We start from the raw sequence: 21,942 nt of genomic DNA on the forward strand, positions 1-21,942 counted from the left end.
TAGATTGCAGATAGCAAGTGTGGAAGCTTATGAGCCGTGTGCAGGCTAGCGAGCAGTAACTTCGCCTCTGGACCGGCAAATTGAATTTCATTCCGATCGTTTGCCTGGATTTTTACCAATCACGAGGAACGGAAAACAATTCATGTTAACGGTGAGTACTATCACAAAGTTATTTTAAATAATACATTCTGATATTTTGTTGAAAAGTGGCCGCGTGCGTGTGTGTGTGTGTGTGTGTGTGTGTGTGTGTGTGTGTGTGCGCACGCGAGCGTTTCTATGTGCGCGCGCGTGCGTGTGGCTCTCACTGAAAAACATTTCTAAATATTTTACTTTTATGGCTCTCTTAGTCAAAAAGGTTCCCGACCCCTGCTCTAAGGACTCCAAAATGGATGTGTACATTGAGCTGCTGTTTGGTGCATATGCACAAAATACAGTCTGGACCCATCCCCCCACCCGAAGGGGGAGGGAAGCATCCCTCTAGTCTACCGTAGTAAATCCCATCGTACAAGCGGTGAGCCGAGGGCCAATGAGTATGGCCACGCCAACTCTGTGCCTCTCCCCGTGGGCAAATCCAGAGTGAAAGAGAGTCCAAACCCTTTAGAGAGGGCTGGTACCAGAACCCAGGCTGTATGGTGAAGTGTGACTATACCGAGTCTGAACTTTTCAACCTCGGATACCAGCTCTGGGTCCTTCCCTGCAAGAGAGGTGACATTCCACATCCCAAGCTAGCTTCTGTGCCCGAGGATCGGACCCCTACTGAAACAGGTAAGTAAGTAAATCATACTTTACTTTTATGTTTCTCTTCGTAAAAAAGGTTCCCGACCCCTCTTCTTGACCCTCACCTGGAACCTGTTTGCCATGGGTGACCCTGCCAGGTGCTTATTGCCCCAGACAACTTAGCCCCAAGCAACACACCATCCCCTCCAACACCTTAAGGTGACGGCTGATGCAAACATGGGCCATTTAAAAAGATTGAAAAAAAGAAGTTGCGTGTCCACAGCGTTTAAGATATGAGTGCACATATTTTAATGTACTATCAATCACAGAATATTTTCTAAAATAGCTCACATGATACTATACAGTATGATTGCATAAAAAAGACAACACACATTCAATACATGAATCTTACTAACAGACATTTATGTTGTGTAACACATATGCAGTATTTAATCAATGGATTAGTTTGTGTGTTTGTACTTGGATTGCAAACACCCAATATCACACAATACAATAGATGCAATTCATGCTGATTTACATAGCAATTTCACAATGACTGAAGCTGTAACACGACCACACGGTTGTACCAGGAAAGAAACATTTTAAGGTTCGGTTCGATGAAAAAAAAAAACCATTCACTTCACTACACATTTTCTCAACAAACTTTCAAATCATTGGCAACAGTATTCTGGATTTTTAGTACTAATGTCAAATGTTGTTAGGATACAAAGGAAGAACTATCAAACTCCAGTGACTGATGTTCTAGGCCTCCATAGCCATTCATCTTCTTCAACTTCAGCTGTTCCACCAGAAGAAGGGACTGTGTCTCTACAACTGGTTGCTTCTTGGTGAACAATCGACTTATCTCCATGAATGTCTTATTTTTTGTCTCAGGTATGACTGCGTAGACGTAGACGGCTACAGACAGACAAACGCTGGCAAAGACCAGGTAGCAGTAAGACCCAGCTGACATCTAGAGGTTAGATGAAATGCAAAACTGAAGATGAGGGCCCACAATGGTTACAAACAACTAAACATAGTGTTGTAAATGTATCTTGTGTTAGCTTCAAAGACAACATGGTGTGGCTTGTAAAATGCTGGCAATTCAGGAGAGTGACTGTGTTTATGTTGTGACAAAAAATACCAATTAATATCAAATGTGCTGGAGCCAACCAGGAAGTGATTTGCAGTTGGTTGCCCGTCTTTGACTCCGCCGTTTTGCCAAATGTATATCATTTTTGTCCAGTTTAGCCTCTTTGAGAATTACACTTTGAAGCTGACTATTTCTTTTGACCTTCACAAGCTGTAGTGGTCACGCGTATCTGTATACTCTCCCTGTACTTCTAACGACGCGTGTAAGGCATTTACAAGGTATGGCCATCGATGAAAAGGTTTCTTCAGCCGTCATCTGTACTTCTTTGAAGGTGTCGGACGTTTCACTTGTTATCCAAGAGGCTTTGTCAGTGAACTAAAGTATTTTACTGGTAGTTATATATATATATATATACATATATATATATATATATATATATATATATATATATATATATATATATATATATATATATATATATATATATATATATATATATATATATATATATGTCTGTGTAAGCTCTCAGTCGTACAGGAGTGGTCCATCGATGAGAAGGTTTCTTCAGCCGTCATCTGTACAAAAGTGAAGGTTTCGGACGTTTCGCCTCCTATCCAAGAGGCTTCGTCAGCGAACTAAAGTCTGACTGGTCGTATCGGCCCCATTTATATATCCCTAATGTCCAGACCTGGTGGCGCCGGACACAGCTATGATAGTAGTAGCTGAGATTGTTTTTACCCTTTTGTCTCTCTTTTTTTTTTTTGTCTCTCTCTAAAATTACTTTTACTGAAACAATCTCAGCTACTGGTAAACACGCGTAAAATTAGGTATGAACAGTTTGCAAGGGAGAATTGGATCAAAAATTTGTCAGACAGAGATCTCTCAGAGACAGAAAAGGCGGTACTTACCAAAGGTTTAAATTTCTCAGTGACTCCTAAAACTATACCTACAATAGATTATATCACAGCTACTGAATCGGCTATTAAAAATAACAAACTTTCGTATGCAGAGGCAGATGATCTACGCATTAAAATATCAGCTCTTCTCAGTAGTGCCAAACTTCCTCCGTCCAACATAACATTAGAAGAGAAAAAGGCGTTAACTACTCTACAAAAAGACAAAAATATTACTATTTTGCCAGCAGACAAGGGCAGATGCACAGTGCTGCTCAACACATTGGATTATGAAGACAAAATAAATAGGTTAATCAGTGATTCTAACACGTATGAGCAACTAAAAAGGGACCCTTCCAATAGATACAAGAAAGAAATGATTGACTGTCTCCAAAAGCTAGAGAAAGGAAAACATATAGACAAACAGATGTATTTTAGATTATACCCGGGAGAGGCCACGCCATGTATCTATGGCCTGCCAAAAATACATAAAGAAGGGTTCCCCCTCCGACCCATTGTTTGTAGCATTGACTCCTCTACATACAATGTAGCCAAATATTTAAAAACTATTTTAGCTCCGTTGGTTGGTAACACAGAATACCACGTAGAGAACACCACAGGGTTTGTAGAGAGGATCAAAGACCTCATATTGGAACCTGAGGAAACTTTGGCATCATACGATGTGACTTCTCTCTTTACATCTGTCCCAACCCCAGCAGCAGTCTCAGTGGTGAGGACGAGGCTGCTGGCGGATGTTTCTCTGCATGAAAGAACCAAACTGAAACCGGATCACATCTGCCAATTATTAGAAATCTGCCTTAATACTACGTATTTTCAATTTCGGGAAAAATTTTATAAACAAATCCATGGTTGTGCTATGGGCTCACCAGTTTCACCCATAGTGGCTAATCTTTACATGGAAGAGATGGAGAAACAGGCCCTCACATCCTTCCCAGGGACAAAACCTAGACACTGGTTTAGATATGTGGACGATACTTTTGTCATAATTAAGAAACAAGAAATTCAATCCTTCACAGATCATCTCAACTCTGTAGACTTCAACATTAAATTTACTCGTGAGGACATTCAAGAGAACCAACTAGCCTTCTTGGATTGTAAAGTAATTATAAAAGAGGACAGAGCGCTAAAAACAGAAGTCTTTAGGAAGGCTACGCACACTGACCAATACTTACTTTTTGACTCTAACCACCCTTTACAACATAAACTAGGAGTTATCAGAACCCTCCAGCATAGGGCTAAACTAATACCAACTAGCACTGAAGGTAGAGAAAAGGAGTCAAAACATATCAGGAGAGCACTCACTAACTGTGGGTACCCTCAGTGGTCATTCAACAAATGTCAGAAAGAAAGAATAGCGAACGAAACCAATAATTCTCAAGATTCTAAAAGGAGAGGAGTAGCAGTACCGTACATTGCAGGAGTTTCTGAAAAATTACAAAGAGTCCTTTGGCAACATAAAATTCCTACTTATTTCAAACCGATAAACACGTTAAGGCAAAAATTAGTGCATCCAAAAGATAGGCTACCAAATGAAAAACAAAGTAATGTAGTTTATTCCATACATTGTAAGAATGAAAATTGTAAAGAGCAGTACATTGGGGAGACTCAACAAATTCTCAAAAAAAGACTTTATCAACATCGCAGGGATAATACTAGTGGGCCTCAATCGGCAGTACATTTGCACCTAAAAGCTACTAACCACTCGTTTGACGACAATGAGGTTAAAATCTTAGCGAAAGAACATAGATGGTTTGAAAGGGGGGTAAAAGAGGCGATTCTTATAAAACAACAAAATCCTTCATTAAACCGGTCTGGTGGTGTGAGGTTCAATTTGGATCGTTCATACAATAGCCTGCTCAGGCAAAACAGGTTAGGCAACTTTCGCAATGCTGATGAGGGTCGTTATGCTGATGAGGTGATACCGGGGGGAGTGGGTGTAATAGGCCAATCGTTAGTCAGGAATGTAGGAACAATCAGTGGGGCCACAGGGGGGGGGTCCCGCGCCTCCCCCAACCTGAGAGTAGGGACCTATCATAGCTGTGTCCGGCGCCACCAGGTCTGGACATTAGGGATATATAAATGGGGCCGATACGACCAGTCAGACTTTAGTTCGCTGACGAAGCCTCTTGGATAGGAGGCGAAACGTCCGAAACCTTCACTTTTGTACAGATGACGGCTGAAGAAACCTTCTCATCGATATATATATATATATATATATATATATATATATATATATATATAGTAAAGTCTCGTTATATCGATATCGGATATATCGATAGTCTCGGTTATATCGATACTATTTCTATGCACGCACGGAGAAAATTACATGCAAACAGGGTCGGATATATCGATGGTCCCGGTTATATCGATATTTTTTCGGACTCCCTTGAATATCAATATAACGAGACTTTACTGTATAAATATATCCTTACTTTCCAAACTCTGCTATGATTGATACCAGAGCAAATGGGGCAATCAGACCAGTCGTAGACCTCATACTCAGGCAGGACAATAAACATATTCAGTCAGGACAATAGAAATATCAGTGTAGCCGCAGGGAGTAGTCCTCTGCTCCCCCAACCAGAGCGCAGGGACCAATCATAGCAGAGTCGGGCACCGCCACTCTGGACTGTAGGGACATATATAGGGCCGAAACTACCAGTAAAAGACTTTAGTTCGCCGACGAAGCCTCTTGGATAAGAAATGAAACGTCCAACACCTTCAAAGAAGTACATATGATGGCTGAAGAAACATCCACATTCACACTGATGTGCAATGTAGTCCTTTGTTAAGAATTCCTTTTCCATTATTAGAAAAATATATACATATAGTTCCTTGCAGTATAAATATCTACATATCAGATCAGAGTGTCTTTTGTATGTATTTTTGCAAATGTTTTTCAAGCAAATGTTTGTTGTTGTTGTTATTTCCGTTCGCTATTCTACATTACTTCAGTGTTTTCACCTGTAAGAAGGGGAAGACAAAGCCCACAGTGAAATTGGAAAGCCAGTTGAGAGATCCTCCCACAATATAGGCTGCAGGGCGGTGGGACTGTTTAAACAATTCAGCAGTGACCAAAAAAGGAACCCCCGCTGCAAGAGACAAATACATATCCGAAGTCATATTTTCCATTCTCAATATCAATAAAACATCAGAAAAATGTATACAAATGTGCAATATTTGAAAAGAACAAAAAATACATTCAATGATCCAACTAATTTTATTTGACTCTTGATATACAGTGAGACCTCGGTTTACGAACCTCTTGGCTTACAAACTTTGCGGCTTACGACCGTTACATTTATGAAAATTTTACCTTGGCAGACAAACTATTTTTCGGGATACACACGGAGCTGCCACAATGAGTGATGTGTCGTTTGAGAACGAGCCCGTTCTCCTAACAAGAAAATGGTGGGCACCGTGTTTGTCCTCTTTTCCCCGCCCCCAGTCTTCGGTTCAAGCCACGTGATTGGTCAAGAACACAGCAGTGGGGGATTGGGTTACAAACAGAGAGAGAGAGGCCGTTCTCCAAAAAAACAAAATGGCGTCCCCGGTTAAAGCCACGTGATTGGTCGAGAACCCAGCAGTGGGGGTGGGGGGATAAACATTAAAGAGACAGGCAGACAGAGAGAGTGAGAAAACACACACGAAGGGAGCTGACAGAGTTTGAAACAAAAAAACAAAAGTGTGAGAGTGTGAGAATAGTGAGAAAATGGATAGAAAACAGTTGACATATATGGGATATTTTGTGACAATAGTGAGAAAATGGATAGAAAACAGTTAAAATCAGTGACGTGCGGTGAGGTTCATGGCTGGTGAGGCACTGACGTCATCAGTCAGATTTACAAACAGATTTCCAAAGTAGCTTATTCACCATTTGATTGGCAACAGTTAACGTGTTTTGTTTAAAATGTCATGTCAGCATTCTTTATATATACAAACTGTAGCATAGAAAAAAATAATTTAAAAAAACTTTATTATCATGTTACCTTTACTTGTAAATGAAGTCCATGTGCCGCTCCTTCTGAAGAAAGGCATTGATAACTTCTTTGTAGAAGCCTTCTTTATCTTTCTTCAGTTTTAAGTCTCTCTGTCTCAATGGAGATCACTGCCAGTGAAGAAAGTCGTCCTTGATAAGTCCTACTCCGACTGTCTGTTTTCAGTGCTGAGAATGACAATCTCGTCTACTTCTCCAGCAACAAATGGAGCTGCACCGCTCTCCTTTTTAATGTCATTTCTAATGACATCACCAACTGCTTCAATTAAATCGTTCTGTATTCTGTTTGACAGGCCAGAAAATACAGTGGATGTCTCCAAAATGTCTCGCTATCCTGTCATCTTTCTCAGCGAAAGCATGTAATAGTTCAACATAGTTGCCACGATTAGCAGAGTATTTACTTTCATCATTTCCACGAAATGCCAGCTGTTGTTTGGCAAGGAAGCAGGTGGCAGCGAAAGAACATAGATGGTTTGAAAGGGGGGTAAAAGAGGCGATTCTTATAAAACAACAAAATCCTTCATTAAACCGGTCTGGTGGTGTGAGGTTCAATTTGGATCGTTCATACAATAGCCTGCTCAGGCAAAACAGGTTAGGCAACTTTCGCAATGCTGATGAGGGTCGTTATGCTGATGAGGTGATACCGGGGGGAGTGGGTGTAATAGGCCAATCGTTAGTCAGGAATGTAGGAACAATCAGTGGGGCCACAGGGGGGGGGTCCCGCGCCTCCCCCAACCTGAGAGTAGGGACCTATCATAGCTGTGTCCGGCGCCACCAGGTCTGGACATTAGGGATATATAAATGGGGCCGATACGACCAGTCAGACTTTAGTTCGCTGACGAAGCCTCTTGGATAGGAGGCGAAACGTCCGAAACCTTCACTTTTGTACAGATGACGGCTGAAGAAAACCTTCTCATCGATATATATATATATATATATATATATATATATATATATATATATAGTAAAGTCTCGTTATATCGATATCGGATATATCGATAGTCTCGGTTATATCGATACTATTTCTATGCACGCACGGAGAAAATTACATGCAAACAGGGTCGGATATATCGATGGTCCCGGTTATATCGATATTTTTTCGGACTCCTTGGTGAGATCTTTTAAAATCTCCCGGTTATCCTTTACCTTAGCATTGTGGATGCTGATGTTGAGTCTTCGCTGTTCATCCAAAGCCAAGTCGATCCTGGACATCCCGAATGATTTTAGCGCGATTTGACTTTGGATGTGCGCGGTCGACCGCTCATGTTTGATGAGGCTCCGTTGTAAATTTTTTAGGTTGCAATATCCCATTTGAGTCCAGACATTGTCATAAGTTGATAACACTCACTGCAGAGCAAGCCAGCAGTTAGCATTGTGATTGCGCAATCCATGTTGAGGCTCAGCCGGCTGCTGCCTCACCGCTCGTCTCTACTTCGTCTCTACTTAGTATTTGATGTGAAAATTCAGCGATTTTGAAAAAAAATCCAAAAACGGTGAAGTTAAATGGACAAGAACTTTAAAGTACAAATCACTAAATACATAGAACTGTTTAATTTATTTTTTCATTTGATATTTCCATGGCAGTTTCCATGATGCATGTAACTGGTTAAAATACAGTAAAGTCTCGTTATATCGATATTCAAGGGAGTCCGAAAAAATATCGATATAACCGGGACTATCGATATATCCGACCCTGTTTGCATGTAATTTTCTCCGTGCGTGCATAGAAATAGTATCGATATAACCGGGACTATCGATATATCCGATATCGATATAACGAGACTTTACTGTATATGGAATATTTTAACTGTTTTCTATCCATTTTCTCACTATTCTCACACTCTCACACTTTTGTTCAGGCTCCACAAATAACCCGCACAAGTCATCTGTACACTTGATGCAAAAAGCTATCAACCCAGCTAAACAGATCACAATTGATGAAGAACTAGATACAACTATCAGAGAGAAAGCACCTACAAGGCATCATTACACATTCGTAATGCTGATGAGGTGATACCGGTGGGAGTGGCGGAAATAGGCCAGTCGTTATTCAGGAATGTAGTAACAATCAGTTGGGCCACAGGGAGTGGTCCTCTGTTCCCCTCCAACCTGAGAGTAGGGACCTATCATAGCTGTGTCCGGCGCCGCCATCTCTGGACATTAGGGATATATAAATAGGGCCGATACGACCAGTCAGACTTTAGTTCGTTGACGAAGCCTCTTGTATAGGAGGCGAAACGTCCGAAACCTTCAAATTTGTACAGATGACGGCTGAAGAAACCTTCTCATCGATGGACCACTCCTGTACAACTGAGAGCTTACACAGACGAATTATGACACCCTGCCATTATAATTTATGACTGTTGGCAAAAGATGGAACCACCACAGCAACAGTCTCTAAATACTTGCTGGAAACAGTCATCACGGAAACTGGTTGACGCATGAGCTGGTTTTGATGGGAGTGAAAAAATGTTCAACAAACCAGTTTGCAATAGGCAAAAAATCAACTCTGTAGACATCAACATTAAATTTACTCGTGAGGGCATTAAAGAGAACCAACTAGCCTTCTTGGATTGTAATTATAAAAGAGGACAGAGCGCTAAAAACAGAAGTCTTTAGGAAGGCTACGCCCACTGACCAATACTTACTTTTTGACTCTAACCACCCTTCACAACACAAACTAGGAGTTATCAGAACCCTCCAGCATAGGGCTAAACTAATACCAACTAGTATTGAAGGTAGAGAAAAGAGTCAAAACATATCAGGAGAGCACTCACAAACCGTGGGTACCCTCAGTGGTCATTCAACAAATGTCAGAAAGAAAGAATAGCGAACGAAACCAATAATTCTCAAGATTCAAAAAGGAGAGGAGTAGCAGTACCGTACATTGCAGGAGTTTCTGAAAAATTACAAAGAGTCCTTTGGCAACATAAAATTCCTACTTATTTCAAACCGATAAACACGTTAAGACAAAAATTAGTGCATCCAAAAGATAGGCTACCAAATGAAAAACAAAGTAATGTAGTTTATTCCATACATTGTAAGAATGAAAATTGTAAAGAGCAGTACATTGGGGAGACTCAACAAATTCTCAAAAAAAAAAAGACTTTATCAACATCGCAGGGATAATACAAGTGGGCCTCAATCGGCAGTACATTTGCACCTAAAAGCTAGCAACCACTCATTTGACGACAATGAGGTTAAAATCTTAGCGAACGAAAATAGATGGTTTGAAAGGGGGGTAAAAGAAGCGATTCTTATAAAACAACAAAATCCTTCATTAAACCGGTCTGGTGGGGTGAGGTTCAATTTGGATCGTTCATACAATAGCCTGCTTAGGCAAGCCAATCGCAAGGCACACATCGACGAATGACCGTTTGCACTAATACCTAAGGATAATTAGGAGTGATCCTTTAAAGGACAACCGCCGTCACTTTTCAGAAAAACGTTTGATAGCATCTAAAGTACCCAAAACACGCAGTATGATATTTTTAGTCAAATGCAAAACACCAATAGAAATGACTTAAAGTGTCCAAAATCTGCAAAACATTGAGCTGTGAATTGGGCATTTTCAGAAAGTCCCGCCCCCAGTTCGTGACGTCACGCCAAGACATCTTGCATTGCTGGAGAATCCAAACAATGGCTTCAGATTCGGAGAATATGCTTTCTTTTTACACATCCAGTTATGAATATGATTAAAATAGTTCTGAAGAGGAAAGCATACATGTTTGCAATTGATTAAAGAATTTATTCCATGCCATTTTGAGGCAACATTGGGGCAACAATGGATAAAAGATAAAAAGCAAAGTATTCTAAGCATAAAAGAAATGTCAGATGACTGAGATGTATACTATAACTGTGCAAAAATGTGTCATACTGTCATACTAAGTGTACATACTGTAGTGCAGGTATAAAAAAAAACACCTTTGATATTTGATAGGAGGCAGGAAAAGCAGAAGAGGCGGCTTCTTGCTGGACATCCACACAGCCAGCCTTTTCGTGAGTACCAGTCCGTCTGAAAAGAGCGAGTATTCTGTCCCATTGTCTGAAGCAAACCTTTTAGCTCCAGTGTTGGTCTTCCTTTAATTATTATCTCCTGCTTCGATCGAAAGTCCAGTTTAGAAAATTATTTCAATTTATATATGTAAACCTCCATTCTGAAAATGAGGCCAAGCAACACGAAAACATGACTGGAGGGTTGCACTTTACTTGCTAACTGTTTACTGTAGCTTGCTGTCCCTAATTGTATTATTCTGCAGCCGTGGAGTCGCAAGTATCTCTGGAAGCACAAGCGCCCCCTGTCATGAGGTGGGAGAACTGTGTGCCTCACCTACGCACAGTTTTGATAAAAATAAAACAAAATAAACACTGTAGTACAGTGTTTATAATGTACAGTGACTGTACATTATATACACCAGCTAAACTAGAAATTTAGTTAATATACTAAATGTGTTTGAACGCTTTAATAGTGATATGCAGAAGGACAGCAATGCGGTCTCACTGCAGAGCAAGCCAGCACAGTTAGCATTGTGATTGCGCAATCCATGTTGAGGCTCAGCCGGCTGCTACCTCACCGCTCGTCTCTACTTAGTATTTGATCGGTAAATGTGAAAATTCAGCGATTTTGAAAAAAAATCCAAAAACGGTGAAGTTAAATGGACAAGAACTTTAAAGTACAAATCACTAAATACATATAACTGTTTAATTTATTTTTTCATTTGATATTTCCATGGCAGTTTCCATGATGCATGTAACTGGTTAAAATATATGGAATATTTTAACTGTTTTCTATCCATTTTCTCACTATTCTCACACTCTCACACTTTTGTTCAGGCTCCACAAATAACCCGCACAAGTCATCTGTACACTTGATGCAAAAAGCTATCAACCCAGATAAACAGATCACAATTGATGAAGAACTCGATACAACTATCAGAGAGAAAGCACCTACAAGGGATCATTACACATTCGTAATGCTGATGAGGTGATACCGGTGGGAGTGGCGGAAATAGACCAGTCGTTATTCAGGAATGTAGTAACAATCAGTTGGGCCACAGGGAGTGGTCCTCTGCTCCCCTCCAACCTGAGAGTAGGGACCTATCATAGCTGTGTCCGGCGCCGCCATCTCTGGACATTAGGGATATATAAATAGGGCCGATACGACCAGTCAGACTTTAGTTCGCTGACGAAGCCTCTTGTATAGGAGGCGAAACGTCCCAAAGCTTCAAAATTGTACAGATGACGGCTGAAGAAACCTTCCCATCGATGGACCACTCCTGTACGACTGATAGCTTACACAGACGAATTATGACACCCTGCCATTATAATTTATGACTGTTGGCAAAAGATGAAACCACCACAGCAACAGTCTCTAAATACTTGCTGGAAACAGTCATCACGGAAACTGATTGACGCATGAGCTGGTTTTGATGGGAGTGAAAAAATGTTCAACAAACCAGTTTGCGATAGGCAAAAAATCAACTCTGTAGACATCAACATTAAATTTACTCGTGAGGGCATTAAAGAGAACCAACTAGCCTTCTTGGATTGTAATTATAAAAGAGGACAGAGCGCTAAAAACAGAAGTCTTTAGGAAGGCTACGCCCACTGACCAATACTTACTTTTTGACTCTAACCACCCTTCACAACACAAACTAGGAGTTATCAGAACCCTCCAGCATAGGGCTAAACTAATACCAACTAGCATTGAAGGTAGAGAAAAGAGTCAAAACATATCAGGAGAGCACTCACAAACCGTGGGTACCCTCAGTGGTCATTCAACAAATGTCAGAAAGAAAGAATAGCGAACGAAACCAATAATTCTCAAGATTCAAAAAGGAGAGGAGTAGCAGTACCGTACATTGCAGGAGTTTCTGAAAAATTACAAAGAGTCCTTTGGCAACATAAAATTCCTACTTATTTCAAACCGATAAACACGTTAAGACAAAAATTAGTGCATCCAAAAGATAGGCTACCAAATGAAAAACAAAGTCATGTAGTTTATTCAATACATTGTAAGAATGAAAATTGTAAAGAGCAGTACATTGGGGAGACTCAACAAATTCTCAAAAAAAAAGACTTTATCAACATCGCAGGGATAATACAAGTGGGCCTCAATCGGCAGTACATTTGCACCTAAAAGCAAGCAACCACTCATTTGACGACAATGAGGTTAAAATCTTAGCGAACGAAAATAGATGGTTTGAAAGGGGGGTAAAAGAAGCGATTCTTATAAAACAACAAAATCCTTCATTAAACCGGTCTGGTGGGGTGAGGTTCAATTTGGATCGTTCATACAATAGCCTGCTTAGGCAAGCCAATCGCAAGGCACACATCGACGAATGACCGTTTGCACTAATACCTAAGGATAATTAGGAGTGATCCTTTAAAGGACAACCGCCGTCACTTTTTTGTTTTTTTAACTGACATCAGAAAAACGTTTGATAGCATCTAAAATACCCAAAACACGCAGTATGATATTTTTAGTCAAATGCAAAACACCAATAGAAATGACTTAAAGTGTCCAAAATCTGCAAAACATTGAGCTGTGAATTGGGCATTTTCAGAAAGTCCCGCCCCCAGTTCGTGACGTCACGCCAAGACATCTTGCATTGCTGGAGAATCCAAACAATGGCTTCAGATTCGGAGAATATGCTTTCTTGTTACACATCCAGTTATGAATATGATTCAAATAGTTCTGAAGAGGAAAGCATACATGTTTGCAATTGATTAAAGAATTTATTCCATGCCATTTTGAGGCAACATTGGGGCAACAATGGATAAAAGATAAAAAGCAAAGTATTCTAAGCATAAAAGAAATGTCAGATGACTGAGATGTATACTATAACTGTGCAAAAATGTGTCATACTGTCATACTAAGTGTACATACTGTAGTGCAGGTATAAAAAAAAACACCTTTGATATTTGATATTTGATGAAAATGTGTCTTCAGCCGTCATCTGTGCCTCTTCGGACATTTCGCTCCTCATCTGCGAAATCGTTTTGATAAAATAAGTAGAAGAGAAACTCAAATAATTTCTAGAATTGGAGGTACAAGGATTTTCCGGTGTATAAGGTGCATCGAACAAAAGGCGCACCCCCAATGACTGGTGTAACTTTTTCAATATATAAGGCACACCAGACTATAAGGCGCGCCTTGAATGAATGGCATGTTTAAAAAAGTTTTTTCCTATAAAGGGAACACCATGTTAGAAGGTGATACAGTAGAGGTCTATGTTACATTATGCACCCATTAGATGGTACTGCGCTCAAGGAAATGTCAACAAAACCACCAGATTTAGCTTTTTTTTATGTCTGACGTATGTCTAACGTAACTAACAGCAAACATTTTTAGTTCGCTGACGAAGCATCTTGGATAAGAAGCAAAACGTCCGACACCTTCAAAGAAATAAAGATGATGGCTGCAGAAACCTTTTCATCGATAGACCACTCCTGTACGACTGACAGCTGACACAGATGTCTAACACGAACATAAAAATTGCAGAATAGTATATGTGGTATTTTCTCAATTGTTAGGAGGTCAAACATATTTAAATGTTTTATCAGATTTTATCACTATACAATAATAAATACAATTTATGCCTAATATTCTATACTTTGCACTATGTACCGTTTTTTTCTTCTGGAACATGTTTGTGCAGTTGCACCATTTAGTCTTCTGCCATTTTTTATACATGCAATACATTAAATTTTGATTCTGTTGATTGCAAATTTCCACATTGTGGGACTATTAAAGGACAACCGACGCCCCCGGACAAGTTGTGTCAATATTTGTAAAATCGCTTCAAATGACTTCTACTCAGCGTATTTTACAAAGATTCCACCGCATATAGCTATATTTGACGTTTTAAGACTCACGCTGAATTTTCCGGAAGTCTTGTTTTTGAGTTGGTGACGAGTCTTGACGTCACGTCACGGAAGGAACGCCCCTGACCGAGAAAGGACACACTGTAGCAGTCCTTTCATCGTCCTTGCATTTTGTCAATGCATTTTGCTGTACTTTGTTTGGTCTGAAAACTTCGTGTTGATCTGTGTTAATGACGAAATTAGAAGGAAAACACATAAATCACGCAATGGTGAATCATTGTGTGTTGCACCAAGCAACTATTTGATATTCGCTGACAAAAATTTCAAGGAAAAAAAATCAGCCCATTTCCACAGAGCTTTGTCGCCATCTTCTGCCGTTTTTGGGTGCTACATTTCTCCCCCAGTTGCCTCAAAATGACACGGAATTTTTTATCGATTGCAAACATGTATGATTTCCTCTTCAGAACTATTTGAATCATATTCATAACTGGATGTGTAACAAGAGAGCATATTCTCCGAATCTGAAGCCATTGTTTTGATTCTCGAGCAAGGCAAGACGTCGGCGTGACACCACGAACAAGGGGGCGGGACCTTCTGAAACTGGCCATTTCCGGTTTCAAATGGAAGTAGTTTTTAGCCACTTTAAGTAATTTTTATTGGTGTTTTGCATTTGACTAAAACTATTATACTGCATGTTTTGGGTATTTTAGATGTTATCAAACGCTTTTCTGATATTAGGAAACAAAAAAGTGTTATCGGTTGTCCTTTAAAGGCTTTCTGATTCCGATTCTGACTTTCAGAGATTACCAATCTTCCTTCATTTATCTTCTTTAAAGATTGTTATTGAATATTTTGGCCTTACTTTTTTTTTTAAATAAACAACTCATGTTTTTCTTGAGACACTAAAAATAAAAAACTAACAAAAAATGTTCTATTCCCAATTATTAAAAGAAAAACTTAAAATTATTGCGAGATCGAGAAAAAAAAATCCACCTTGCATTTTAAGAGGTTATTGAAGTGAAACGGCGTTTTATGTATCTTAGTATGGACTGCATACTTCTAGGAGAGGGAATGGAGTCGGTGGCTGCTGACAGTACTTGCCAGACCTGTTGTGGCACATGGTAAAGCCGGGAAAATACGGTAATTAAAATAATGAATGGACGAACGCCAAACCAAGACCTTGTGTATACATGCGCAGAGCAAATATTATTATTATTATTATTATTATTATTATTATTATTATTATTATTATTATTATTATTATATACTGCCCAAATCGGCTGGGAGAGGCTCCAGCGTGCCTGCGACCCTCATGAGGCTGAGAATAAAACAATGGATGGATACATTTTGCTGACCACAGCATATGACTAAATTATTATTATTATTATTATTATTATTATTATTGAACACTCCAAATTGTCCCTATGTGTGACAGTGATTGTTGTTTGTCTTTGTGTGCCCTGTGATTGGCTGGTAACCAATTCAGGATGTCCCCCGCCTTGTGCCCAAAGACAGCTGGGATAGGCTCCAGCACCCACTGCGACCCTAATGAGGAATAAGCGGTACGAAAAATGGATGGATGGATTATTATTGAAGGAGGCTTGCATTTTTTACATTAGCACAAAAAATGAAATTTTTCAAACCAAGTGGGGAAAATTGCAGCGTCCACAATTAGTCACTTGTCTGCCACTATATGAGAATAGCGCACCTTTGTATCAGTGGCTAACAGGCACATTTGTGGGTTTCTTGATTATAACTTCTATAACTAGAGCAGGCAGTTAGCGAATCAGCTGTTCGTGCACACAGAAAGGCAGCTTTTCGAGCAGGCCGCAATTTGCAGGCAGTTTGTTGTCTTCATTTTAACGTGATGCATCAGTTGAGCACTGATACATTTTCGTGTTATTATGAAGGCTACTGCCTACTGCCTTGATACTGTCGCAATTGCCAAGACAAGCAGTACCGTGCAATTCTTTTTGATTGGATTGGATTGGATTGGATTGGATTTGCCTTTATTAGTCTCACAGTGGAGAAATTTACATTTCACAGCAGCAAAGTGATGAACGGAATGAAAGTAGAAAAACAAAATACATGAGCTGCTGGAAAGGCAGCCACTCTCGGAGCGCCGTCTTGAAGTCAAAAGAACAAAAAAAAATGATGATTGAAAATGATTGAAAAAAATGATTGATGTGAACTAAGATAACATTGTTTTGTTTCTGTCGCTTTGATTGTAGTATGGCTGTGTTTTCTTTAAAAATGACAGAGCACGTTTAAGTGTGAAGGTTGCCTCAAGTGAGGAATTAAGTGTGTGGAATGACTGGGGGGTGAGCGATGGTTGATGTGACAGTTCTTGAATATACACCTATATATGTATTCTCTAATCTGCCATCGGAATGAAGCGGCATGAGGAACCTCAGCAAAGTGTCGACCACTTACCTGTAATTATGTGATCAAACGTCTGTCATGTGGTGTGTCACTACATTGGAATAAAGCCAATTCAACTAATTTAACCCTTCTGTTGTCCTCACTTTCTGTACAAACCGGGTGTACTTTCGGGTCAAAATGACACATATTCAGTAACCCCCCCCCCAAATAAGCAGCTTAATTGAATTTTTAAACATAAATGACAAAATGTGATAAATGTTCTAGCTCCTGACTTGTATTTGTATAGCTTCAGAATAACAAAAAACTGGGCGAAAACGATTTTTGCCTTTGTGTATACTGTATACTTCTTACACCAGCAGCCCACAGTTTGTCTTTTACAGTCCCTTTGAGGGCAGACCTTGCGTCTCTTCTCTTACTTGCCCAGGCTGAGGAACTGGCTGTGGTAGCTGTGGTGTGATTGTTGACAAGATCAGTGGCGCTGGGTGATGATGTCAGCAGGAGGCGCCAAGGACCAGAAGAGGGAGTGACTGGGGAAAAGGCATTGCATTGGAGGCAAAACAAAAGTTACCCACGTTAACGCAACAGCTGGACTCAAATGTGTTCTTGAAAAACACCAAGGAGGATTCCATTTCCATTAATGGACAAAGTCAAGAAAGAGCTATCCCGCATGGAACGACTCGGAGTAATAAAGAGAATCGAGCAGCCAACAGACTGGTGGTAGTGCCCAAGAAATCAGGTGCTGTACAAATCTGTGTCGACCTCACCAAACTCAACGAGTCAGTCTGCAGAGAAAAGTATATCCTGCCATCAGTGGAGGAAATGTCACGTTTTGCAAGGTGGTGATGGCGGGTGCGGATCCCAAAAAGCAGGCAGGAGTGAGCAGGAGGTTGTTTGACAAATTGTATTAAACTAAAAGTCAGCAGGAACAAAATGTAAAACATCAAAATCATCTGAACGGAAAAAATACAACGTATCAAAAGAAAATCAAGTGTAAAAGTCCGCCAAGGTTAACCAAACACATGCACTGCATACACATTGCAGACAAAGCATGCAACAAACAATGAACCGACACCAGATGGTCGAGCCGGGTGTCCTTTTAAGCAGAAGGCTGGCCCGAACAAGGCCCCAATGAACCCGCACTCAGGCTTTACAGAGCAGAGCAGGCATTCCTCACAGTCCACGACGGAATCCTACTGAAGGGACATAGAATTGTCATACCTTCAACCATGAGAAAAGATGTTCTCGCTAAACTGCATGATGGGCGTGGTAAAGTGTAGAGAGCGAGGGCGGCGGGCGGTATGGTGGCCTGGGCTAAGCCATAGGAGTCCAAGATGGCGCCCGAGGAGGCAGCCGTCAGCAAGTGCTCTGATGAGCCTTGCTTTTTTTGTTTTTGTCTTGTTTTTGTGTTTTCTTTTGTCACTTTGTGTTGTTGTGCGTCGTGTGGAACGGATACAGATTGTTTTTCAGCATTTTTGACCACGACATTCATCAAGGAGGAGACTGTGCTGAGCGGTTGCGCCTTTTCGGCGCAACCGCTAAAAAAATCATTTATGTCGTAAACCGCGGGTGGCCAACCAATCAGAGACTCGACACAAATTGTTTACGACGTAAACAATTAGTTTGCGTCAAGTTCGCTCTCAAAATGGCAGGGAAAAATGCACAGCAAAACGAAAATATGAAGACGAACACAGGACGTTTTTAACAGAGTGGGAGAGTTTATATTTTTTTGTTGAACGTAAGGGCAAGCCATTCTCCCTTATATGTCAGGCGTCATTGCCGCATTTCAAAGTGTCAAATCTTCAGCGCCACTTCATCTCACTCCACGCGAACATCGACCAAGAATTCCCCAAAGGGACTGAACTTCGCAAGCACAAGTTGGTCACTTTAAAAACTCAGACTGAAAAGCAGATAATTTTTTCCCGAAAATTTACAAAGCAACCAGAGACCGTAACGCTTGCATCATACCAACTGGCTTGGAACATTGCACAGTCTAAAACGCCATACAACGAAGGGGAGTTTATTAAGAAATGCCTCAGTGACGCTGTTGAAATCTTGTCTCCTGAAAACGACAAACTAAAACAAATGGTAGCAGATGTCCAACTGTCCCGCCACACTGTTGAATGCAGAATTTCAGACATTTGCACCGCTATTGAATCACAGCTGCACTCTGACCTTCAAGCATGTGAGTATTTTAGTGTCGCATTGGATGTAAGTTGTGACATACAAGACAAGCCTCAGTTGGCAATATTTGCACGGTCTGTGACAAAGGATTGTGTGCTCAAAGAAGAACTCCTTGATATTGTGCCATTAAAAGACAGAACCTGTGGCATATGTGTAGGAAACAATGATGGCTGCATTTGCAAAAGCAAATCTGCCCATACCAAAACTGACTGCAATAGCCACGGATGGAGCACCTGCCATGATAGGATCTGTGAACGGGCTTGTGGGGCTGTGCAAAGCTGACCAAACATTTCCTGAGTTTTGGAATTTCCACTGCATCATCCACAGGGAGCAACTTGTGTCTAAATCATTGAATTTATAGACTGTCATGAAGCCTGTGATGCAAATCGTCAACTACATCCGCACTCATGCGCTTCACTACAGACAATTCAAGAATCTCATCGCTGAGCTGGACCAAGGGCTTCCAGGTGACCTGCCGCTGCACTGCACTGTGAGGTGGCTGTCAAAAGGCAAAGTACTTTCTTGCTTTTTTGAGCTGTTGGATGCTGTGAAACTGTTCATGGAAGAGAAAGACAAGGACTATCCCGTGCTCTCGGACCACGAGTGGATTATGGATCTGGCTTTTTTGTTCGACATGCTGTGTCACTTGGACAAACTGAACCTTACCCTTCAGGGTAAGTCAAAAATTCTGCCTGACTTGGTGCAAAGTGTGTTTGGGTTTGCCAACAAACTGAAGCTGTTCAGGGCGCATATTCAAAAGGGAGATTTAACACATTTTTCCACTCCGCTAAAAGCCAGCGGGCAAGTCACCACCGATACCCTAGATAAGAAAAGAGCCAGATATGCAACACTGGTTGAAAACTTGCACAAAAACTTTGTGACCCGATTCCGTGATCTACAACTGAAAAGGCCGCAGATTACATTCCTTGTCGACCCGTTTAATGCGGAGACGGACTGTTAGAAAGCGCCGCTAGACACAGATGAAGCTGCGGCTGAGTTAGAGATGATCGACCTTTGTGAGGAAGATCAATTGAAACCTGCTTTAAGGGAAGGGACCATTGAGTTCAAGAAACGCGTGCCAATGGACAAATACCCCAATGTCAAACCGGCTGCGCTTAAGATACTGTCAATGTTTGGGTCAACATACGTCTGCGAGTCTGTGTTTTCTATCCTGAAACATGTGAAATCAAAGCATCGAGCGGTTCTGACCGACACTCATGTAAAAGAATTGCATCGAGTGGCAACAACAGAATGCAAGCCAGATTTAATGAGGATTGTTCAAGACAAAGAATGCCAGAAGTCCCACTAAGCAACATGCAAACTATTGTCAATTATTACATTTTTGTTTGTGGACTTGGTTTTACTGAGTTTGTGTGTGGAAAGACAGTGTTCTTTGTTGCCTGTGGTTTTAGTACTCTCGGAGTCAATTTCCAATATATTTGCTGATTTTGTATTTAAAAGGTGATACTTATAATAAATCTGTCTGAGCAGAGGTCTGTGTGTGTGGCGGATGGGGCGACCCAATCGGACCCAGCGTGCAAGGCACTTTTAATGACTTTAACAAACATAATAAACACAAAAACGCCAATTTGACGGGAGAGAGAGGGGAGCTGCTGCGTGTTCACGCACCGCCATCTTGATGTGGCTCTTTGCAGTAACATAGTAAAAAATGTGGCTCTTAGTCTCTGACTGGTTGGCCACCCCTGCAGTACTGTTTTTGAATGGGAGGAATGTCGGTGCCATTCGACTTTTATCGCTGGACAGCTCTGGGGCCATTGTGCTTTTTTTGCGCCTGTAATGGGCAGCATCTTCACAGGCCCGCTTTGTTCAGCGGAAGGTCGGTGCTGTTGGACAGTCTGCGGCTGGATGGATACATGGCTTGAGGAGCCCGCGATAAGAAGGAAGGAGCGTCAGCGCAGAGCGCCGATGCGTATATGGAACTCTCGCGGGATGGAATTGACGCTTTGATCTCTACTCTTTCATCTGCAACTGCTTTATGTGACAAAGGGTACAGAAAGTGCTTAAGAATGAATGTCTCTCTGTGTCTTTGTGTTGTCATGTTATTTGTTATTTATTTATTTTTTGTTCTTTTGACTTCAAGACGGCGCCGCGAGAGTGGCTGCCTTTCCAGCAGCTCCTGTGTTTTGCTTTTCTACTTTCATTTCTTTCATAACTTTGCTGCTGTGAAATGTAAATTTCTCCACTGCGAGACTAATAAAGGCAAATCCAATCCAATCCAACAGATGAACGAGTTGGTTCTCAACTGCCGAATATACTGCAAATAAAGACGGAACCGCAGAGAGCCAATGATTCCACAACCGTACCCAGGCCGACCATGGGAAAAGCTAGGAGCAGATTTGTTCATGCTCGGAAACAAGACCTACTTGCTGGTTGTAGACTACATGTTAAGGTATGTGGAAATAGCTCTGTTGGCCTCCACAAAATCGAACGAGGTAATCCACCACCTCAAATCAATCTATGCACGCCATCGGATCCCAAACCTTCTGGTTTCGGATGGAGGGCCTCAGTTTTCCGGAACAGTCTTCACAGCGTTTGCGAGTCCTATGGGTTCCGCCAAATTACAAGTAGCCCACAATACCCACAAGGCAATGCCGAGGCAGAACATGCAGTTCAGACGATCAAAAGCCTCTTGAAAAAAGCAGACGATCCCTATCTGGCCTTGCTCGCGTAAAGTGCTACCCCTCTTGAAAACAGGTACAGCCCAGCTCAGCTTCTCATTGGGACGCACGACGGTGCCCGTTCTTCCTGTCCTGCTTAACCAAGCCATCCCCGACCGAGAAGCCATCATCCAGGAGGAAGATGAAAAGAGG

General features: G+C 41.1%; 1 protein-coding gene across 1 annotated transcript in view; it reads right to left on the reverse strand.

Annotated features, from left to right (window-relative positions):
- Positions 1-1,027: 1,027 nt before the first annotated feature.
- The window catches only part of slc2a15a (solute carrier family 2 member 15a), a 40,674-nt gene continuing 19,759 nt past the window's right edge, over positions 1,028-21,942 (reverse strand). Inside the window, exons 11-12 of the mRNA XM_089012434.1 lie at positions 5,689-5,816; positions 1,028-1,690 (exon numbers count right to left, since the gene is read on the reverse strand). Coding sequence (XP_088868560.1) covers positions 1,436-1,690; positions 5,689-5,816 — 383 coding nt within the window. The 3' untranslated portion in view covers positions 1,028-1,435. The remainder of the gene's footprint in view (positions 1,691-5,688; positions 5,817-21,942) is intronic.

The sequence above is a fragment of the Hippocampus bargibanti genome, linkage group LG13 (genome assembly GCF_051943395.1).
Source record: "Hippocampus bargibanti isolate YZ-2025 linkage group LG13, ASM5194339v1, whole genome shotgun sequence".
Lineage (NCBI taxonomy): Eukaryota > Metazoa > Chordata > Actinopteri > Syngnathiformes > Syngnathidae > Hippocampus > Hippocampus bargibanti.